The sequence below is a fragment of the Delphinus delphis genome, chromosome 3 (genome assembly GCF_949987515.2).
Source record: "Delphinus delphis chromosome 3, mDelDel1.2, whole genome shotgun sequence".
Classification (NCBI taxonomy): Eukaryota; Metazoa; Chordata; class Mammalia; order Artiodactyla; family Delphinidae; genus Delphinus; species Delphinus delphis.
Window position 1 is genome coordinate 8,924,973 of NC_082685.1, and position 20,259 is coordinate 8,945,231.

The 20,259-nt window shown below is 53.7% G+C and overlaps 1 protein-coding gene across 9 annotated transcripts in view; it reads left to right on the top strand.

The window, feature by feature from the left end:
• Window positions 1–20,259, top strand: part of DNM2 (dynamin 2) — a 93,447-nt gene that overhangs the window by 49,376 nt on the left and 23,812 nt on the right. For 5 of the 9 annotated variants that reach the window (XM_060007757.1, XM_060007748.1, XM_060007751.1 and 2 more), the window contains exons 5-12: window positions 1,429–1,527; window positions 3,139–3,299; window positions 6,708–6,850; window positions 11,420–11,555; window positions 12,782–12,849; window positions 14,697–14,835; window positions 15,983–16,069; window positions 18,315–18,385. In XM_060007757.1, coding sequence (XP_059863740.1) covers window positions 1,429–1,527; window positions 3,139–3,299; window positions 6,708–6,850; window positions 11,420–11,555; window positions 12,782–12,849; window positions 14,697–14,835; window positions 15,983–16,069; window positions 18,315–18,385 — 904 coding nt within the window. Of the gene's footprint in view, window positions 1–1,428; window positions 1,528–3,138; window positions 3,300–6,707; window positions 6,851–11,419; window positions 11,556–12,781; window positions 12,850–13,460; window positions 13,600–14,696; window positions 14,836–15,982; window positions 16,070–18,314; window positions 18,386–20,259 lie in introns of all 9 variants that reach the window. The other 4 variants (XM_060007756.1, XM_060007750.1, XM_060007752.1 and 1 more) reach the window with 1 other exon arrangement.

Genomic DNA, 20,259 nt, shown 5'->3' on the forward strand with positions numbered 1-20,259 from the left:
AATACATTCTCCAAATTGTCCGCTGACTGCCTGGATCCCACAGTGTTTTGGAAGGAGTTGGGGACCAGTGTGGAGTTGGGGGAGACAGGCTCTGTTGCTCACGCTCCCTAGTTTGTAGGCCTGGGGGACAGTCGGCGAAGGGGGCTCCTTTCCCGCCGGGACTGTGAGCTCCTCAAAGCTCAGGGCTCTGGCAGCTCTTCCCCAGGGTCATCCAGGTGTGCTTTCCTGGGTGGGGCCACCCCTGCCCACAGCGCCCCGCTCAAGCCTTCCTGTCCCCCTAGTCCAGTCCCAGGAAATAGTGTGTGACCGTGACTGCAGAGGCTAGATCAGGCAGTGAGGATGTGTGCTTGAAAACAGTTAAGTGAACTTGATGCTGGCATTCTTCCAGAAAAAAGTGGCTTTCTAACTTTGAAAGTATTCCTGATAATTATCCCCAAAATGTCACCATTGTAAAATGTAGGACCTAACATGTGACGGCTCCTCTCCCCCTGCAGATACTGGTGGCCACACTTGGCAAATATTCTTTCAGAGTTTGTTCTTCCACGTAAAGTTACATTTTTAGAAATGGGATGGTCTTTCCTTATTTTTCTGTAGTGGTGTGTGTTTGCCTATTACCACAGGGACATAGGTCCATAGCCATCCACCATGCAGCCCACTGCTGTCTTTGTTTTGTTCTTGAACATTTGGGTTGTTTCTGAGCTTTTAGGAACAGTGCTTCAGTGAGATGGGACATTTCTAATAAAGTAGTTGCCCCCAGACCCCCTCCCCAGTCATATCTCTCTACCTTGGGCTGCCTCTACCCTCCCCAAGCTTTGTGGGTGCTTGCACACACACACACGCGCGCGCGCACACACACACACACACACACACACACCACATGCATGGCTAGAACAGAGGGGCCCTCAGGCACCAGCATGGGCAGTTAGTTGATCGATCTGCAGGGTTCCCTCGATTCTGGGCAACTTGGGACGAAGAGGAATTCCATGGGGTGGTTTCCAGTGTGGAATTTTGGCCATTCAGATGAGAGGTAACCCTAGAAAGAATTGTCACGGGTTAGTGTGTTACGTTGCATGCCACTCAGAGAGCACAGCATGGAGATTCTGACCTGGGGTCCAAGTTCGATGAGGTTGCCCCCTGATGCTGCAGCAAGACACCGTCGCTGGTCGTACCAGTGATGACGGTAGCCAGCATTTATTGATTGAACATTGGCCACATGCCAGGTTTATCCTCATGGACGACCCCCTGAGATTGGTGCGTTACTGCCTTCATTTGACATGAGGGAAACTAGGGTCCAGGCAGGTGATGTTATGGTTTGTCCCAGGTCACATGGCCTGGAAGTGGGGGGATCCAGCTGGGCCCCAGGTGGCCCGGGGTCGCCAGCCCGTGCTCCTTCCTCATGGTGCCCTCTGACCCCTGTGCTCTTTTCAGGCCTGCGGACCATCGGCGTCATCACCAAGCTCGACCTAATGGACGAAGGCACTGACGCCAGGGACATCCTGGAGAACAAGCTGCTCCCCTTGAGAAGAGGTGCGGCCCGGGAGGGCCTGGGAGCTACAGGGCAGGGGAGGGCAGGCAAGATGGGTGGGCTCGAGCAGCAGGAGAGCTGGTGCACCTTTGCTTTTGGAAAATGATTTGTTTTTGTTATCTTTACTGAAACCCCAGCAAATGCTCACAGATACATTCACCATCCCATTTCCCCACTGCCCAGAAGTAACTGCTTTTCTGTTCCATTGTAGAGCCTTTCTTCTTTTTTTCTGCCCGAGTGAACACAGGTAGCTTTTTCTTCTGATTTGCGTGCATTTTTCAGTTACACAGTGAATGCCTACTCACTTTGGCAACAGAAAACAAGTGTCCAGAAGAAGGAAACAAATCATCCACAGCGCAGCTTGTCCCCCTATTTAATACTCTGTGGTTCTCCTTCCCAGGAGGTCCCGAGGGTTTGTAACTTTTCTTAATGTTCAATACTTGCTTTCAGATATTCTCTCGAGTGGAGAGAAAAGTGCAAGGAGAACCACTGGCCCAGCCTCGCTGCTAATCACATACAGCTAACCTTCAATGTCCCCAATATCCTCTCCTGTTGTTCTTTCCTCCCTTGGGGGATCACGAAGCAAATCCTCGGCATCCTATCATTTGACACATAAATACCTACGATTCTGTTCAAACAGCTCCTCCTCCGGCCCCTTTATCTGTACTGCTTCACTTGGGATCTGGCCATTGTAGTTCCCTATAAACCAGTCATTTGATCTAGACAGAGGCTGATGAGGCTCGTGTTTAAGTTTAGTTTCAGATATTCTGACAAGAGTAGCCCAAGTATTTTTATTTTCAGTAAAATGAGAATAGCAAACCTGTATTAAGTACCTGTTACATATCAGGCACGGTTCTGCACTGTTGGTGTGGAAGAACCCATTTAATCCCCGTAACAATCCAATGCAGTGGCTCTGTGCTCATCCCCATTTTATGGATGAAGAAACGGAGGCACCGAGAGGCTAAATCCCTTGCCCCAGCTCGCAAAGCTGGCAGGTGGCGGAGCTGGTTTGGAACGCCAGCTCTCCAGCGCCACACCGCCTGGTGACCTGCTTTTCCATTTCACTTAGCAAAATAGCAGAATGTGTCCCTGTGAACATTCCCTTGAAGGCGAATACTCTTCAAGATGACTGTAAAAGCTCCCGTGGGGTCCCTCCTATGGGGGTACATGGACCATTACTCAGACCCCATTTGTTGGACGCTTAGGTTGGTTCCTGTTTTTCACTGTGGCACAGTGTAGAATAGGTATTAATATCCAGCAAGATTAGCTGTCCCCCATTGCCCTTAATTTTGAAGGTTTTTTTTTCCGTTTCTAAAGCTCGGATTGTGGAATTCATCTTCTCCAGACCTTTTCTCTGTCCAGCCTCTCACACCATGCTGAATATAACTTCTTCCTCCAAACACTTGGCGTTGCTTTTCAGGACTGTACTCGGTGTTTGCATTCCCCGTGTTGCTTCTGAGTAATGCGTATGGCTTGTCGCCTCCTCTGTGAGTGACTTATAGGGCAAGATCCATGTCTACACCCGCACACTGCCCGGTCCCGTGGAAAAAAGGGGACATCTGGGCTCCTTGGCTTGCCTGGCACTGCCCTGACCTGACCCTCTCTCCCCACAGGCTACATTGGCGTGGTGAACCGCAGCCAGAAGGACATTGAGGGCAAGAAGGACATCCGCGCAGCGCTGGCGGCGGAGAGGAAGTTCTTCCTCTCCCACCCGGCCTACCGGCACATGGCAGACCGCATGGGCACCCCACACCTGCAGAAGACTCTGAATCAGGTACGGCAAGTGTTTTGTGCAGTTGCTCAGGCTGCGCACTGCACAACAGCTGCCATGCACAGCGCCATTGGCCTTGGTCTAGAGCAGCACTTGTTTTAGCAAAATGCGTTCAGTGAACATTTGACTCAGGGCCTGGAGAAGAGTGGGTGTTCAGTAAGTCTGTACTGGTACTCTTATTACCATCACTACTATTGTTACCATTATTTTATTTTTATTTTTTAAAAAAATTTTATTGAGGTATATAGTCGCTTTACAATGTTGGGTTAATTTCTGCTGTACAGCAAAGTGGTTCAGTTATACATATATATGTTCTTTTTCATATTCTTTTCCATTATGGTCTGTCACAGGATATTGACTACAGTTCCCTGGGCTATACAGTAGGACCCTGTTGTTTATTACCATTATTTTAATTACCACCGTAATTACTTAGTCACGTACCCAGAAGTTTGCATACAGTTCCTGACACTGATGACCTGGGTTACGAATGCCTCGCCTGAACCAACACCGGGTGGCTAGCAGCGCTCGACAGTAGCCAAGTGGGAGGACTTCGGAGTCTGGCCTTCCTTGGTGCAAAGCCCAGCCCCGCCTCTCCGAGCCTCCCCATCCATCAGGCGGGAATCATCCGCATCCCTGCCCCCAGGGCTGGCGTCTGCTCCGTGAAATGCAGCACAGAGCAAATGCCAGCAACTCTGGTATCTCACTGCTTTTCTAGTGTTATTTTTTCCCACAGGTAGTATATTCACAGGGCTCATAAAAAAACCCAGTGTTTATAAGTATATAGTGGGGGGGCTTCCCTGGTGGCGCAGTGGTTGGGAGTCCGCCTGCCGATGCAGGGGACACGGGTTCGTGCCCCGGTCCGGGAGGATCCCACATGCCGCGGAGCGGCTGGGCCCGTGGGCCATGGCCGCTGGGCCTGCGCGTCCGGAGCCTGTGCTCCGCAACGGGAGAGGCCACAACAGTGAGAGGCCCGCGTACCGCAGAAAAAAAAAAAAGTATATAGTGAAGCACCCCCATCTGCCCCTGCTTCCCACCCCTAGGGCACCACTGTTAACACCACCTGAGTTTCTTTCTGTTCATAAAAGCAAAAAGGACTTTTGAGAATCACATTTCTCTTTCTTGCATAGTCATGGATAACCGCCCCTTGGTTTTTGTTTTTTTTTTTTTTTTTTGCTCAGCAGTATCTCCTGGAGCTCTGTCCCTACAGAAAAAGCTTCCTCACTCTTTTTCGTGGCCCTGTAGTAGTCCCTGAACACATGGGTCTTAGTCTGTTTAAGCAGGCTCTTTTTGGAAGGCTGGTTTCTAATGTTCCTAGTCAGTAAAAGGCTGCTGTTTAGTAACATCATTTTGCATGTGTGCCACTTTCTACGAGAGTAAAATCCCTCATGTGGGATTATGTAGCTATATCTTAGCAGGCAGTGTGGTCCTTAGTGGCCCCGGGGTTACGAGGAATTCCCCCTCAGTGCTATATGGTAGCATCTCGGATGGGGCAGGGCCCGACAGCCTGAGTCCTTCATGACTGCAGTGGGACACAGTGGCAACGTGGGAGCTGGGCCCTGTCCTTAGGGAAGGGATGTTTCTAATTGGGGGCACCAGGTGGGGGCACCAGGTAGAGGCACAGTCGAGTGTTAGGCAGTGATGGGGCCGGGAAGAGAGCTGGCGCAGAGCAGGAAGGCAGAGCAGGCAGCTCAGCAGAACAAAGAGGGAAGTAAGTGTCTGGTGGGAGGGGCCCTCCAGGAAAGGAAGCAGCGGTCTGCCTGGGCAGGGGGTGGAGGCAGAGGAAGGGAAGTAAAACTCCCTGCAAGTGCCTGGGGCCCCCTCTGAGAGCCGCAGGTGAGCAGCCCAGCTCCACATCCTGGTCCCCCCACCCCTCCTTTGCCTCACGAGCTAAATGGGGCCACTGTAACGCCCCAGGATGCTGTCGGGGGCCGGAGTGGACTGCCACCCTTAGGGACCTGCAGCTCCCACAGGGAGGGGCCCCAGCTCACATAGGGCTTTGGGGTGACCATCAGATTTATTCCGCGGAGTGTGAGGCTCCTTCATGTGTTTTTTTCTAGCTTGATGGAGAGTTTGTCATTTCTTTTGTCTTGTAGGACAGATGTGGCCACAAAACACTGCTTTGCACTTTGTGGGTTTTAGCTGATGTCATGGCTATTATTCTTTTCTTCCCTTCTCTCTTTCTCTTTTATCATAGCATTAAAAAAAGTCAGACAGTGCAAATATAGTGAATGTCCCATTTCCTCCCATCCCGCGATGGCTCTCTTCCCCTGAGGCGGCCAGTGTCACCACTTCCTGGGCTTCCTTCTCGAGACGCTAGACACTGATGTGTCTGTACCGCCAGCCTTCCTTTTCCTCCTGCTTCTCTTTTCCTTCTTTTCCTTTTCCGCCTTCCTTTTCACCACCTGAACAGTTAAGATATTTACCCACTGCTCTGTAACTAGCTTTTTCTTGAACGACCCATCTTGAGGCTCATTGCCTAACTTTTTCTGCACTGCTGCCCCCTTTTAAAATTTGTGAATAAGGAACAAATCCCCGTGGTTCAAAGGCAGAACAATAGGGCTTCCCTGGTGGCGCAGTGGTTGAGAGTCCGCCTGCCGATGCAGGAGACACGGGTTTGTGCCCCGGTCCAGGAAGATCCCACATGCCGCGGAGCGGCTGGGCCCGTGAGCCGTGGCCGCTGAGCCTGCGCGTCCGGAGCCTGTGCTCCGCAATGGGAGAGGCCACAACAGTGAGAGGTCCGCGTACCGCAAAAAACAAAACAAAACAAAACAAAAACAAAAGGCAGAACAATAGAGGAGAAGGGGGCTGCAGGGAAGGGTCCTTCCACCCACCTGGTCCATTCTGCCCTTCTCTTGTGAACCATCCTTCACTCTGTTTGTGCAAATGAAAATGTGTTCTTACTTTCTCCCCGTCTTTACAGAGGGGAGCACATCATAGGTGTCTTCCGTGCCTTTTTTGGCAAACTGTTTCTGTTGTAGTTTGTAGGGCCCGTCCCCGTATCTGTACGTTCCCCCAGCATTCTGCAGTGTGGATGCACCATCGCCCGTCTGACAGTCCTTCTGTACCTGGGTCCTGCGTTGGCTTCTAGGCTTTTTTTTCCCCCCCCCACCGAGCGGCACTTGTGGGAGGCTGTTCCCAGTCAGCACTTGGGTCCTGCTGCCTGGTCCTTGCGAACAGTTGCGTGTACTCTTTGGTGTGACAGCCTGGTTGATCTGCCCTCCCAAGGCCCCGTGGGCTTTTTGCAGCATCTCGAGCTGTGGACGGAGCTGCGCCACCTCTCCCTGCCTCTCACGCCAGTGTGACTCCAGCTGGATGTTTCTGTTGGACCCTCGAGGCTGGGGGTGGAGCGGGCCCGCCCCTTCTCAGCATCCTGCCTGTGCTGACCTCTGACCTCTAGCCTCTCTCCTGCAGCAACTGACCAACCACATCCGGGAGTCACTGCCGGCCCTGCGTAGCAAGCTGCAGAGCCAGCTGCTGTCCCTGGAGAAGGAGGTGGAGGAGTACAAGAACTTCCGGCCCGACGACCCCACGCGCAAGACCAAAGCCCTGCTGCAGTATGTGCCCCTCCCCCCGCCTGGCGCTCCGGGGCCTCCACCTGGCCTCAGGCTCCCCCACTCATCCGTCCGTCTGTTCGTTCAACAAACACTTGGCCAGAGCCCCCTGTGTGCTAGGCCGTGTCTTGAGCACTGGGGTCTCCCCAGTGTGCTGGGCAGACACACCATATGCTCAGAACGGGGAGGGGGGAAAGGATGAGGCAAGATAAGTAGATGAGAACATGTGTACTCTGTGAAATGGCCAAGTATCGAAGTAGGGAAGGGGCTAGAGAGTGCCAGGGTAGTTATAGAGGTGCCATTTAAAATAAAGTGGCCAGTGAAGGCCCCCCTGAGACAGTGAGAGTCGGGAAGAGACCTGAAGAGGTGAGGAAGGGGGCCACGCAGAGTCCTGGGGTTGGGGGCCCGGCCAGTGCAAAGGCCCTGAGGCAGGATTTCATCCAGCATGTCGGAGAAGGCCCATATGGCTGGAGCAGAGTGAGCGAGGGGAGAGTGGGAGGAAGGGAGGGCGGGGAGGGAACAGGGTAGAGCCTACAGGGCCTTGTAGACCATGGGGAGGGCTTTGGTTTTTGCTCTGAGGTGGGAGCCATGGAGGGTTCTGAGCATTGGCAGGACGTGGCCTGACTCAGGAATTCACGGGCGCCCTCTGGCGGCTGCAGGGAGGACAGACATGGGGGGAGGGAGCCGAGCCATGCGTCAGCTACTTCTGCTTGCTTTCTTGGAATCCTCACCCTGACTCTAAGAAGGTGCTCCCGGCAGCCACCCAGCTGTGAGTCGGAGGAGTGGGTGTGCCCCGTGATCTCAGCTTCTCACCCGGGTCTTCTCCTGCCTCCGCACTCCAGGTGTCTGCCCTGCCGGGGACCCTTAGCTGGCTTGGCTAGAATGGGATCCAGAAGCTCCTTGGCACCTCAGATGGCAGATGGTGCCGCGTACAAGACCCCTCCCAGAGGGACACTGTCCTGTGTGGCCGTTATAGCCCTGACGTCCCCCTACCCTCTCTGCCAAGTGGCACTGCACACTGGTTGGATCGGGGGTGAGAATGCTTTTAACATCAGACGGCCTCAGCCCATTCCGAAAAGCTTTCTGCAGCGCCAGCGCTGGCCCCTTGCAGGCTTTAGGAGATCTGGTGTAGCGCGTGCTGCAGAGGCCACGGCCTGGGGCTAAACCTGGGCCTGATGGGCAACCACAGGCAGGTGGCCACACCCCTCTGAGCCTCATTTTCTTCGCCCCTAAAATGACGACCGCAGCCCGCAGCGGCTCTCAACGTCACGTGGCCATTGGGGAATCTTGTGAAGACGCTTTTGGGGCCCTTGGCGGGGCGGGCCAGGGGACACCCTCCACGACAGCACCCATCCCCCAAGGTTCGTGTCATCTTTCACCAGTGCCCTGAGGCCCGGCCCGGGCCCGGGTGGTTTTGACATCACAGCCGAGGTGCACTGCTATCATCTGCGGCCCCTCAGCGAGGGCTGGTGTTCCTTCTTTAGCGTCTTATCTGCAATCCCAGATCCTCCTGCAGGCTGTGGGCCACACAGACCAGCAGTCAGCAGAGGCCCTTGCTTCTTCCTTCCCTGCTGGCGGGCGTCCCTTTGAATGGCTTGTTGCGTGACCTCCTCCTCGGCCTTTATTATAAAATTGACTGCCTTCACGTGTACAGAGGGTGAAAACTTCCCCTCCCTCCTCTGCACCACGGTTCCTGTCTCCAGGCTCTTGTCTTACCAGAGAATGAGAACAGTGGCATCAGACTAGCCCCCAGTTCTGCTGTCTCGCAGCTGATGGAAGTGGCATCGAGAGCCTTCCATTTCCCACGGCCGCCTGGAGTATCCCATACGCTCTTCCCGTGACCCCATGCCCATAGGGGACATCCGGGTATTTTTTTGCTTCTTCGATAGATGCTTCTCAAATTCATTGTTGAGCTCACAAGCGAGGATTCCCGCAGGGCAGACTCCTAAAAGAGGGATCACTAGCTTGAGGAGAACTTGAATTTGAATCAGTAGCGCTTCCGTGGCCTCCAGGGGGCCCCATGCCCGCTGGCCCTCCCGGCCTCGTTCTGGGCACCCCCTCAGGTCCCACACAGGTATATATGGTATGTGGCTCACTTGGAGCCAGTGATAGGAAAGCTAACTGTCTACTTTAATCATCCTCGTTACCATGATCGATTGTTCTGGGTCGAGCTTTTTCCTCCCAGGCACAGCTTGGTCCTTGCTCCATGTCGGGGAACCAAGTTATACAATGACCTTCACCTCAGCTCCATCCTGTGCATAGAACACAGATCACTTAAAACCCTGGCAGGTTTTTTTCCCCAAGCAGAGGTGATCGGGGACATTTTTCAAACCAGCCCTTGTCCCTCAGCTTTTGTGTTTTGTGCCTGGATCTCTCTCCTTCTAGAACTAGGATCAGGAATGCACGTTCCCTAGACGTGCAGTTGTGGCTCTAAACTCAGGACCATTCATCTCTAGGGACCGCTGGTCAGTTTTAGATATCTTACCTGCCCTGTACCTTGGTGTATTTATTTGCTGTGGCTGCAGCAAAGTACCACGAACTGGGTGGCTTAAACTGAAATAGAAGTTTATTGGGAATTCCCTGGCGGTCCAGTGGTTAGGACTCTGTGCTCTCACTGCCGAGGGCTTGGGTTCAATCCCTGGTCAGAGAAGTAAGATCCCACAAGCCCCGCAGTGTGTCCAAAAAAAAAAAAAAGAAAGAAAGAAAGAAAAAGAAATGTATCGTCTCATAGTTATGTACACTGAGTGTCCAAAATCAGGGTGTTGGCAGGGTTGCTTTCTTCTGTGGACTTCGAGTGGCTTGCTGGCAACTTTGGGGTTCCCAATCTCTGTCTTATCTTCACATGCCGTTCTCCCTGTGTTGTGTGTCCAAATTTCCCCTTTTTCTAAGGACACCAGTCACAGTGGCTTAGGGGCCCACCCTTCTCCAGTATGACCCCATCTTAACTAATGACATCTGCAAAGACTCTTGTTTCCAAATAAGATCACATTCTGAGGTCCTGGAGGTCAGGACATCAACATGAATTTTGGGGGGGACACAATTTAACTCATGACACTTGGTAAGTATGCTCTCTGCGTGCAGCGCGGACTCCAGGGCCCCTGGGAGGCTGATGCTCACGCGTGCTGCGTCTTTTCCCTTCTGAGTCTGGCGGCAGCTGGCGTGGTCTTCATCCCGCTGCCTAAACCACTCCCTGCTCCGTACTCTCTCCTTGCTGTAGTGCTCAGCCTTTTACGACCTTGGCCCTGATTTGGCCACCGTTCAAGGTCCCCATTCCAGGTGCAGCATTAACGTAGGCCTTTTTGTGTCTCTGGGAAGGAAGTCAAGCGTGGGCGCTGTCTGCTTCACGTGGGCAGAGAGCTTCTGGGGATCTGGGACGCCCTGTGCGTGACCCCCTGGGTGTTCTGGAAGAACCCCATCCATTGGTGGCCGAGGCTGGCCGCCCTGGCAGCTTGCAGGCATCAGCTGTATTTGCCCGTAAGAGCCGGGCTTCTCTGTGCCAGGGAACTGCCAGCTCCCTGCTGCCAGCCCAGTGCGGGGCTGGTCCCGATTGGAGCAGCTCCTCTTCTGGGGAACCTCCACACAGTACTTGAGGAGATCCAGAATTGGGGGAATGGAAATGAGGAAATGATTCAGACAGACAGTGCAAGGGACTGGGGAAAACAATTAGAAATGCTAAAGAAGACCAAAACACTGATAAATATCTTGGTTCTTTACTGTTCACTTCTTCACAGCACTAATCAGCAATACTCTGAGACACTTTTTTTTTAAGGGCTGGGCTGGATTCTAAGGGGCCACGCGTGGCGTTTACCACATTTCATCAATTAGGTGTGCACTTAAAAAAATTTTTTTTTAACTTCTCAAACCAGATGATTCAGATGAGTTACCATTAATTGGCAACATTTTTCTTTTTGGGGGGTGTCCAGGGCCATTAGTGCATTTGGGGACCAATGCCTGCTTTGAGTTGATGAAATCTAGAAACTCCTTAAATCCTTATTACAGTGACCCTGTGTGGAAGTGCTGTTACAACCAACCCACTTTGCAGATGAAGAAACTGAGGCTCAGAGGGCAGAGCCACCTGTCCAAGGCCTCTCAGCCCATCAGTGGTGGAGTCCTGACCCAAACAGACTGGGAGGTGGCGGGAACCAGTGGAAGCCACCTGAATTGTGTGCAGGGGCTCCCTTTTCACGTTATGGTCCTGCTGGATCAGGCCAAACCTCAGGGCAGAGATGGCTAAACTGTGACCCCCGACACACACCCCGCACCTCCCTCTTGCCATCTGCAAAATGGGAGTAATAACTGCCCCCCCCCGAGCCCCCAACTCAATGAATGAATAGTCGTAGCAGGCCTATAGAGCGGGCCTGGTGTGTAGCAAGTGCTTGCCACTGGCTGCTCCTGGATTTTGTCTGGTTTTGCTGCTAAAAAATAAAAAGATGGGCGTTCCCTGGTGGCCTAGTGGTTAGGATACAGTGCTTTCACTGCGGAGGAAAGTAAGCCACGGCTTGACCAGGGACGTAATTCCGGAGCTGTGTTAAAACCTCTGCTTTGACCTTCGGGTCTTCTGTTTCCTCATAGGATGGTCCAGCAGTTTGGGGTGGACTTCGAAAAGAGGATCGAGGGCTCCGGAGACCAAGTGGACACGCTAGAGCTCTCCGGGGGTGCCCGGATCAATCGCATCTTCCACGAGCGGTTTCCCTTCGAGCTGGTGAAGGTAGCGCTGCCCGGCCAGGCCCTCTGGTCAGCCTTGACCCTTCTGCTCAGCCCACCTTGAACCCGGCCTCCTCCCAGGCCACGAGGTCTCGAGCTCCCACTTCCAGGCCCGGGCCTCCTTCCCTGAGCTTAGAGATTTCCAGCAGAGCTGTAGGAAAAGTTCCATTTTCTTCCTCTGAATACATGTTCTTTGCAAAGTACATAGAAAATATAGGTAAACTCACACGGGAAAATGTCCCCAGCATGTGGTTGAAAGGGAGAAAGCAGATTATGGAGCCAGCATGTACAACAGAACATACAGGTGATAGTTACAACATCCTTCATATGAAATCATACACGCATGTCTAGATGTGTGTCTTTTTGCAGAGACAGACCTGCAAGAATATTCACAAAATGTCAGCTCTGGGTGCTGGGATTGGAGGTTTTCTTTTTGTTTTAATTGCTTGAAGTTTTATACTTTTTTACAGTGAGCACGTGCCATCTTTGTAAAAACCAGTCATGTTCTTTTCAATAGAAGAGCAACAGCTAAAAGGAAAAAAACACCCATAATCCTAACACCTACAGACAACGCCTCTTAGCACCTGGATGTGTGTCCTTTGAGAATTATTTCTGTGCAAATGCAGGCAAAAAGCCTCCCTGCGTCCACAAACACAGTACATATATTCATCCACACCAGTGTGTGCATATGTATTTTTAAAAAAATTAATTATGCACCTTTGTATTCTTTTTTTTTTTTCAAATGATTTGCCATCTTTCCAAACTAGTAGATACATTTCATGCGTTGTCAATGGCAGAGCACTATCTTATTTTATGACTGTCCCATCGTTCATTTAACCAGTCTCCCATTTCGCGGCATTTAGGTTCTTTGCACATTTTTCAGCAGTTATGGCTGGTTTTGTGAATGTAGCTAATCCTTGATTAATTCCTCAAGATAAATTCCTAGAGCTCTTAAAAACGACCTTGTGACAGTGTAGGTATGTTTTGATTTTTACTGTCACATAGCCCGGAAGAAAGTTTGAGTTGATTTTCCTTCCAAGAGAGCAAGAGTGTTAGTTTCAGAGCATCCTTGCTGAAACTGAGTTTTAATGTTCTTGAAAATTCTGACCAATTAAACATTCTGCCCTGTGAATGTAAATGGTACACAGGAGGTGACATTCCCTCGCTACAGACCTGATGTGGCGGTGCCTCAGGCACCTCCTTGCATGTGTTTGGTTTGTCTCTTCTCAGATGGAGTTCGACGAGAAGGACTTAAGACGGGAGATCAGCTACGCCATTAAGAATATCCACGGAGTCAGGCAAGTTCCACGGGGGGAGGCGCCGTGTTCCCTTCACCTCCATGGTGCCACCCTGCAGCGAGTCAGTCCCCACAATCCTTGGGGTGCCCCAACTGGGGGGGCCTGGAGAGGGCTCTGGGATGGTTTGCAGTAGCTGTCAGTCTCTCCCTCTGGGTCTCCAAAGGCACTCGAGGGTGGATGTGCTTAGTTCTGTGTGGATCTGTCGTAAGCCCTGCGGCTGTCCGCTGCCCTTGGGTTAAACACGGGTTAAAGGGCCCAGTTACCGTGGTCAGCCAAGTCGGAAAGCTCACTGCAGATTTGCCCTGGGGGGTGGGGAGGAAGTCAGACCCAAGGCACGATTGCAGGAGCCCCAGCGTTTGTCCCCGTCATGGGTGCCCCGGACTCCTCCTGGGTCCCCACCGTTTTGCTCCCGCCCTCCACGCTTGTGTCGCCGTGGGATCCTCACATCGCCCTGGGGGGGTTCCAGGTAGCGGACGCGGGCGTCCGACCCCCAGACTTGCTGCAACCTTGGCTCTCTCGGGAACCCAGCCCGTGCCTATGAAATCGCTGACCGTGCTTTGTTTCTCTCTGACTTATCTCCCTGCCCCCTCCCCGGGTACGGATGGTTTTAGGACCGGGCTCTTCACCCCGGACTTGGCATTCGAGGCCATTGTGAAAAAGCAGGTCGTCAAGCTGAAAGAGCCCTGTCTGAAATGTGTCGACCTGGTTATCCAGGAGCTAATCAATACAGTTAGGCAGTGTACCAGTAAGGTATTGGACCCTCGGCAGGGTGACTCCTGGCCTTGTGGAAACGGGGCTGTGGGAGTTTGGTATCAGGCTCCCGATGGCTGCTTGGCCTTTGCCCCGCTGGTCCCCCTCCCTCCCCTTCCCAGATTGCCTCAGTTTCCAAGAACGTGGCCTCTACCCAGAGGCTGGGGCAGAAGCGTTTTGGCCTGGGTGCAGCCTGGGGGTGCCAGGCCTCCAGATTCCAGACTGGTGGGCAGGGCTCCCTGGGACCCTGATACCAAGCTTAGCATGTGTCTGATGGGGGTCTTGCTGGGCTGTCGCTTTGCTGTCTTCTGGGAAGCAGAGAGGGACCTCGCGTCACCTGCTGGAGGCCAAGCTCCCTGAACCTCCCTGCCCCTCACAAATGCCTTCTTGACAAATGCCTGGCACCCTCAGGCTGTCCCGGAGCCAGCCACTTCTCTGTCCCCAAGGCGCCGTGAAAGGCCCAAACGCCAACGGCCTGAGGAGTGCTCGGCCCTGGGCTCGCCCCTAACAGCCTCCACCAGCTCCCGCAGGAGCAGTGCTGTCCCCAGGCAGTGGCCCTCGACCCCCGGCCTGGTTCCCGGGGCAGCACGTGTTGGCCAAGGTGCTGAAGCGCTTCCTAGTGGCCAGTTTGTGCTTGCACGTCCCCCATGGCCGTGGAGCTCTGGGTCGGCCTTCCAAGGCAGGAGTTTCTGCTTCATCCTTCTGTTCTCAGTCTGGAAAAGCCCACATTTGCTTCTTAAGCTTCTTCGATTGGAAAAGGGAAGGGAAAGAAACCCAGGTGGTTTGGAGATGTTCGTCCTAGAGCCCATTGTCACAGATACGAAAAGGCAAGGCCTCCCCAAACCTTTAGCTGTTCGTAGGCTGACTCCCACCCGTAGCACTTTTGTAATTAAACCCCAGACTGAGCCCACCCCTTGGACCCAGGTCGCCTCTTGATCCGAAGCAGCTTCCGGGGCAAATGCGGGCGCAGGCTCCTCCATGCATGTCACTAACCAGCTGACTCTCGTTTCTTCTTTCTCTGTCTCCCGTCCCGCGTGTGTGGCCTGCACTGCCCCCTGGGTGTCTTTTTACCTCATCCCGCCCTCCGCATGACCCAGGACGGGGCTCTTCACCCCCGACATGGCCTTTGAAGCCATTGTGAAAAAACAGATTGTAAAACTCAAAGAGCCGAGTTTGAAGTGTGTTGATCTCGTGGTCTCAGAACTGGCCACGGTCATTAAAAAGTGTGCTGAGAAGGTAACAGAAGGTTTCATTATTATCACCTATGCCTCTGTCCCCCATCTCCTCTTTCCCATCGTGAGTCTTAACCCAAGCATCTGGGAAACTCTGCCTCGGCAGGAACCCCCTTCCGTGGGCCAGTGGTTGCTTGGAGACATCTCAACTTTGCCTTGGCTGACACAAGGGGGTGGGCCAGTCGCACTTGGGTTCCACCTTTGCATCTTGGGCCTCTGACGGGGATGGAAGGCCTTTGATGTCGCCAGATGCACTTACTAAGCAGGCAGCAGGGATGAGTGTCCATGCCCATCCCTGGAACGCTTTGAGAAAGGTGGTTTCCAAACTGCCACCAACGCGGTGAAACGCTTCGCCCGTGTGCTGGTCTGCGTGTTCTTACATCACAAGGCATCTGAGAATTTTTCAGAGTTCCTTGGCGGTCCAGTGGTTAGGACTCTGCAGTTCAGGTTTTGACCCCTGGTCGGGGAACTAAGATCTCACAAGCCGTGTGGTGTAGCCAAAAAAGAAAATGGAATTTTTCCTCTAGTGATTTTGACCATTGGCTCAATTTTTCCCAACTCGTGGTCTTTCCCCAAACCATGGAAGGTGGGCTTCTGTGCGTTGGGTTGGTTGCTGCTGCAAAGGCTGGGGCAGTGGGGGTGCCAGAGGAGTGGATCCCAAAGGTGAGATGATTAGGAGCAGTTTCCCACCCCCCCGCAAGGGAGTCCCTCCGAGGTCGATGGCCCAGATGCTGGCCCTCCCCCTATGCTAGAACGGGCGTTGCTGCGCACTCCTGAGCTGTGCTCAGGCCCTCGCCCTGGCGGCCCAGGGGCTTTAATTACACTGTGTCCTTGCTCTCACCCAGCACTTCAAGGGAGGGGGGTGGCTGTCACCCGCTTTCTCCACTTTCTGCCACTTTCCACCTCCGAGACGCATTCTCGAAAAGCACCTCTGCTTGTGTGCGGACACCCTCTCGGTCTCTCCGGCCCACCGTCCCCTCACCGTCCCCTTCCTGTCTCCCGGCTGGAGCAGCTCTGAGACAGGAGCGGGGTGGGGAACCGGTGGGCACACTCCACGCCACCCCCCCCTCCTCCCATGTTCTCCGTTTGGCTCACTTTGCTGCCCAAGCCACGAGGACCCAGCCGACGCCGCCACTCTGCTCTCCCTCCAGCTCAGCTCCTACCCCCGGTTGCGAGAGGAGACCGAACGAATCGTCACCACTTACATCCGGGAACGGGAGGGGAGGACCAAGGACCAGGTACTGGCTTTTTGTTTCATTCTTCAGATACAGTTTATGTGCAGTAGATCTTGGTCGTGCAGTGTGAGGTTTTTTTGTTTGTTTGTTTTTTGCGGTACGCGGGCCTCTCACCGTTGTGGCCTCTCCCGTTGTGGAGCACAGGCTCCGGACGCGCAGGCTCAGCGGCCATGGCTCACGGGCCCAGCCGCTCCGCGGCATGTGGGATCTTCCCGGACCGGGGCGCGAACCCGTGTCCCCTGTATCATACGGCAGGCGGACTCTCAACCACTGCGCCACCAGGGAAGCCCTGTGGTAGCCTTTTGATCCTGTGTCCCATGCATTCAGGACTCATCCCTGTTGTTTGTGGTGTAGCCAAAGTGTGTCTCTTAGGACTGCCAAGTAGTGTTTCATGGTGCACGTGGACCACAGCCTGCTTATCCATTCACCCACCAGAACATGTTTGAGTGCTCTCTGTGTTTTCACACTGTCTTATGAAGACTGCATAAGCATACCCAAAGGTAGAGAGTGAGATGCCCCACACAGCCACAGTTCAAGTCTCACCTGTCACCTGCTCAGCCCAGGGCTGTCATCCTGCCTTCATGTGGCCCGACACCTGGTTTGGGTTATTTCCCCCACGGTGGTCCACTGTGTTCTCTCTCTCTCTCTCTCTCTTTTTTTTTTTTTTTAAATTGAAGTATAGTTGATTTCCAGTGTGTACCAATCTCTGCAGTACAGCAAAGTGACTCAGTTATGCACATATAGATTTGCTTTATATATATATATATATATATATTATTTTCCATTGCGGTTTATCCCAGGAGATTGGCCACTGTTTATTCAAACCGGAACCGAAACAAGCCCACCTGTTGTATTTGGTTGTGAGATCACCTTGTTTAGAACAGCTCCTCTCCCCTTGACATTGACGGAGAAGAAACTTACTCATTTGTCCTTCACAGGATCCCCCATTCCCTCGAAGCTTCTGTAACCTGGAAGTTTTGTGAAAAGCTTGAGAGATTCTAATTTGTTTTGTTGTCATGGTTGGCAAGAATGCTACTGTCCCTTCCATACACACCAGAGCCCCCGGTTGCCCCACTGTTGTCATGGCTGGGCTCTGGGGCAACAGGACTCAGACCTTTTAAACCAGTGACAGTGTCTCCCGTGGACGGAGCACCCCAGCATTTTCCAACAGCCCCCCAAGATCCGAGTGCCTGGCCCGCTTTATGCTTGAGGGTTCAGAGGCACAGTGAAGTGACAGGGCTGTTTAAGGGCCCGTGTCTTATCTGAGACGACATCCTGGCTGGCTGGTGTGTGCCTTTGTGCCCGTGTGTTTCATTTTAATGTCCTTACCTGGCCAAATTACTTTTGCCAGTTTTTTGTTTGTTTTTAATTTTACCTAAGTATAGTTTTTCTGTTTTTTTTTAAATTTTATTTATTTTTGGCTGCGTTGGGTCTTCGTTGCTGCGTGCGGACTTTCTCTAGTTGCGGCGAGCGGGCGTTACTCTTCGTTGCGGTGCGCGGGCTTCTTATTGTGGTGGCTTCTCTTGTTGCAGAGCATGGGCTGTAGGCACGCGGGCTCAGTAGTTGTGGCTCGCGGGCTCTAGAGCAGGCTCAGTAGTTGTGGTGCACGGGCTTAGTTGCTCTGCAGCATGTGGGATCTTCCCAGACTAGGGATCGAACCCGTGTCCCCTGCATTGGCAGGTGGATTCTTAACCACTGCGCCACTAGGGAAGTCCTTCACTGAAGTATAGTTGATTTACAATGTTGTTTAATTTCTGCTGTACAGGAAAGTGATTCAGTTCTCCATGTATATACGTTCTTTTTCATATTCTTTTCTGTTATGGTTTATCACAGGATATCAATAGTTTCCACCTTTGCCGTTTTAATGAGGCACTTATAGCATGCCAGGCACTACTCTCAACGGGACATATTGTGACCTACGTAAGCCTTTGCAGTGAGGCCTTACTGCCCTACTCCAGGCCTCGGAGGCCGCACTTGTGGCTACCACATTGGACTGCCTCACTCTGCTCTTTTGGCCCAGTCTTTCTCACTTGTGAGGCCTTGGTGTCTGGAAGCACCCACGCCCCCTTCCCCCTGCAGATGGACCCCAGGATATGGGAAGGAGTGGGTGGGTGATCCCTCTTCTAACTGGGAAACAGTGTGGTTGTTCCGGGGCACCCCCTGCTGGCGGGTGCGGGAAGTGCTCTGGCAGCAGCCCCTCCCTGCCACGCTGGGCTCTGTTCTCACCATGACCCCCGCTTTCCCCCAGATTCTTCTTCTGATCGACATCGAGCAGTCCTACATCAACACGAACCACGAAGACTTCATTGGATTTGCCAAGTATGTACTTTTCAAGATAGCGGCTGGTGGGGTGGCATGAGTGTCCACCCTCAGAGCCACTCCTTGAGAAAGGCGGTCAAGTTGGGATTCCGCTGCTGGGCCGGGGCACGAAGGTCTCTCTGTCATGGGTCCCCAGGTGAAGCACGGGGCCATCGGAGAGCATCTGGAAGCTTTGCTGGGTAGCAGCGACCCCCCAGCCTCCTTGTCCCCAATGCACCTCCTGTGGGGCACCCCCATGGTTAGTTTAAGGAGGAAAGGGCGGTCCAGTGGTCAGAGACTTCAAGAAAGGGCAAGGCTAACTAGCGTTCACTGCTTCCTTTCTTGCAGGGCTTCTCAGAGCCTTTCGTAGACTCACGTGCAGCTTTCCCAGTCTCCCCCACGTGCACTGGGCCCTTTCACTGAGCCTCTCAGGGGCTCAGGGCTCCAGGGGCTGCTCTTGGGGAAGTGCTGCCAGGATTTGCATGGCTTCTGTCCATATGCTGTAGATTTAAAACTAGAACCTTCCACGGCACCCGGATAAGGGGCCAGAAGAGCAGGGCGCTGATTTCAGCAGGATATAAATATAAATGCTGGTGGCCTCCAGTGTCACCCGCTGATGCCATCAGCCCCCCGCCTCGGTGAGTATCACACAGATTGTTCTGATGGCTCGCGAAGGTCCTCTTTCCGGAGCCTGATAGAATAACAGGCGGTTGGTAGCCAGCGTCCTTGTATTTGTTTAGCCGGTATCGCTGGTGTGCTTTCATTGCACCAGGCCCTGTGATAACAGCAGTGAGCAGGCCCAGACCCAGGTCCCCACCCTGAAAGGAAGGTCCTGCGCCAGGGACAGAGCTGCCCCCAGGCAGTTAAGACACAGTGTGGTCAGTGCCGGGGTGGGGCTGTCCACCGCCCGTGGGAGTCCGGAGGGTGGCCTTGTGGCCTGGCCTTGGGGGTGCAGGGAGGAAGGGGCTAGCAGGCTGGGCATGAGGGTCTTCCCGTCCAGGGTCTCTGCTGGCTGAGTACTCAGCTCTTCTGTGCTGGACACGTGGTTGGTGAGTGGAATGAATGAATGAGTGAACGAATGAATGGGGGGCATGATTAGAAGCTGCTGCCCCAGCCCAGGTGAGCTGAGGGCCCCGGCCGGACTGTCCCCGCTGTGGGGAAGGCTGAGGGGCCCTGGCCGGGCACTGCCCCTCAGGCTGGGCTCGCAGCCCCACTTGCTCCTGCTCCCCCAGCAGCCGGGTGTGTGGGGCCTGGAAACGCCGGTCCCCCTTTTCACGTTGCTGCTGTTTTCCTCACCTTGATGTCTCTGCTTCTCACACTTCATCCACAGTTCCTTCTCACAATCTCTCCTGTTTTTCCTTTGACCACTCCACTCTTTCCTCTGGATTCCTGGGCCTTCCCACTTCCCCCAGCTGTTACTATACTGAGCAGCTGGTGACCGGGTGGGTATTGCCTGCTGTGTGCCTTTTCCCTAGTGTGTGAACGGGGGACGCCCTGGCTGGGGGCGGGGCCCAGGGTGCCAGGCTCCACCCGGCCCAGGCCCAGGCCCAGGCCCCGGCCCTGGGTGGGATGTCGCAGGGGCCCCCGGAATAGCCACGGAGCACTGCCTTTGTCCTAGGACGGTGAACAAGCCAGACTTGGGCCTTGCCTTTTCAGAACCCCGAGGCTGAGAACCCACACGCTGTCGTTAAGCCAGTTCTCATAAGGAGGATGACAGTGGGAAAGGAGGGCAGGTGGAGGGGCTGTGGGAGAGGGCAGTGAGGGATGAGGCTTGGAGAGACCTTCCCAAGGAAGTCATGACAGCCAGGCGGTGGGGCCGGAGCGGAGCGGGGTCAGAGAGCACTGGAGACAGGGAAGGAAGGCTGAGAAGCCGGAGCATGAAGGCCAAGGCAAGG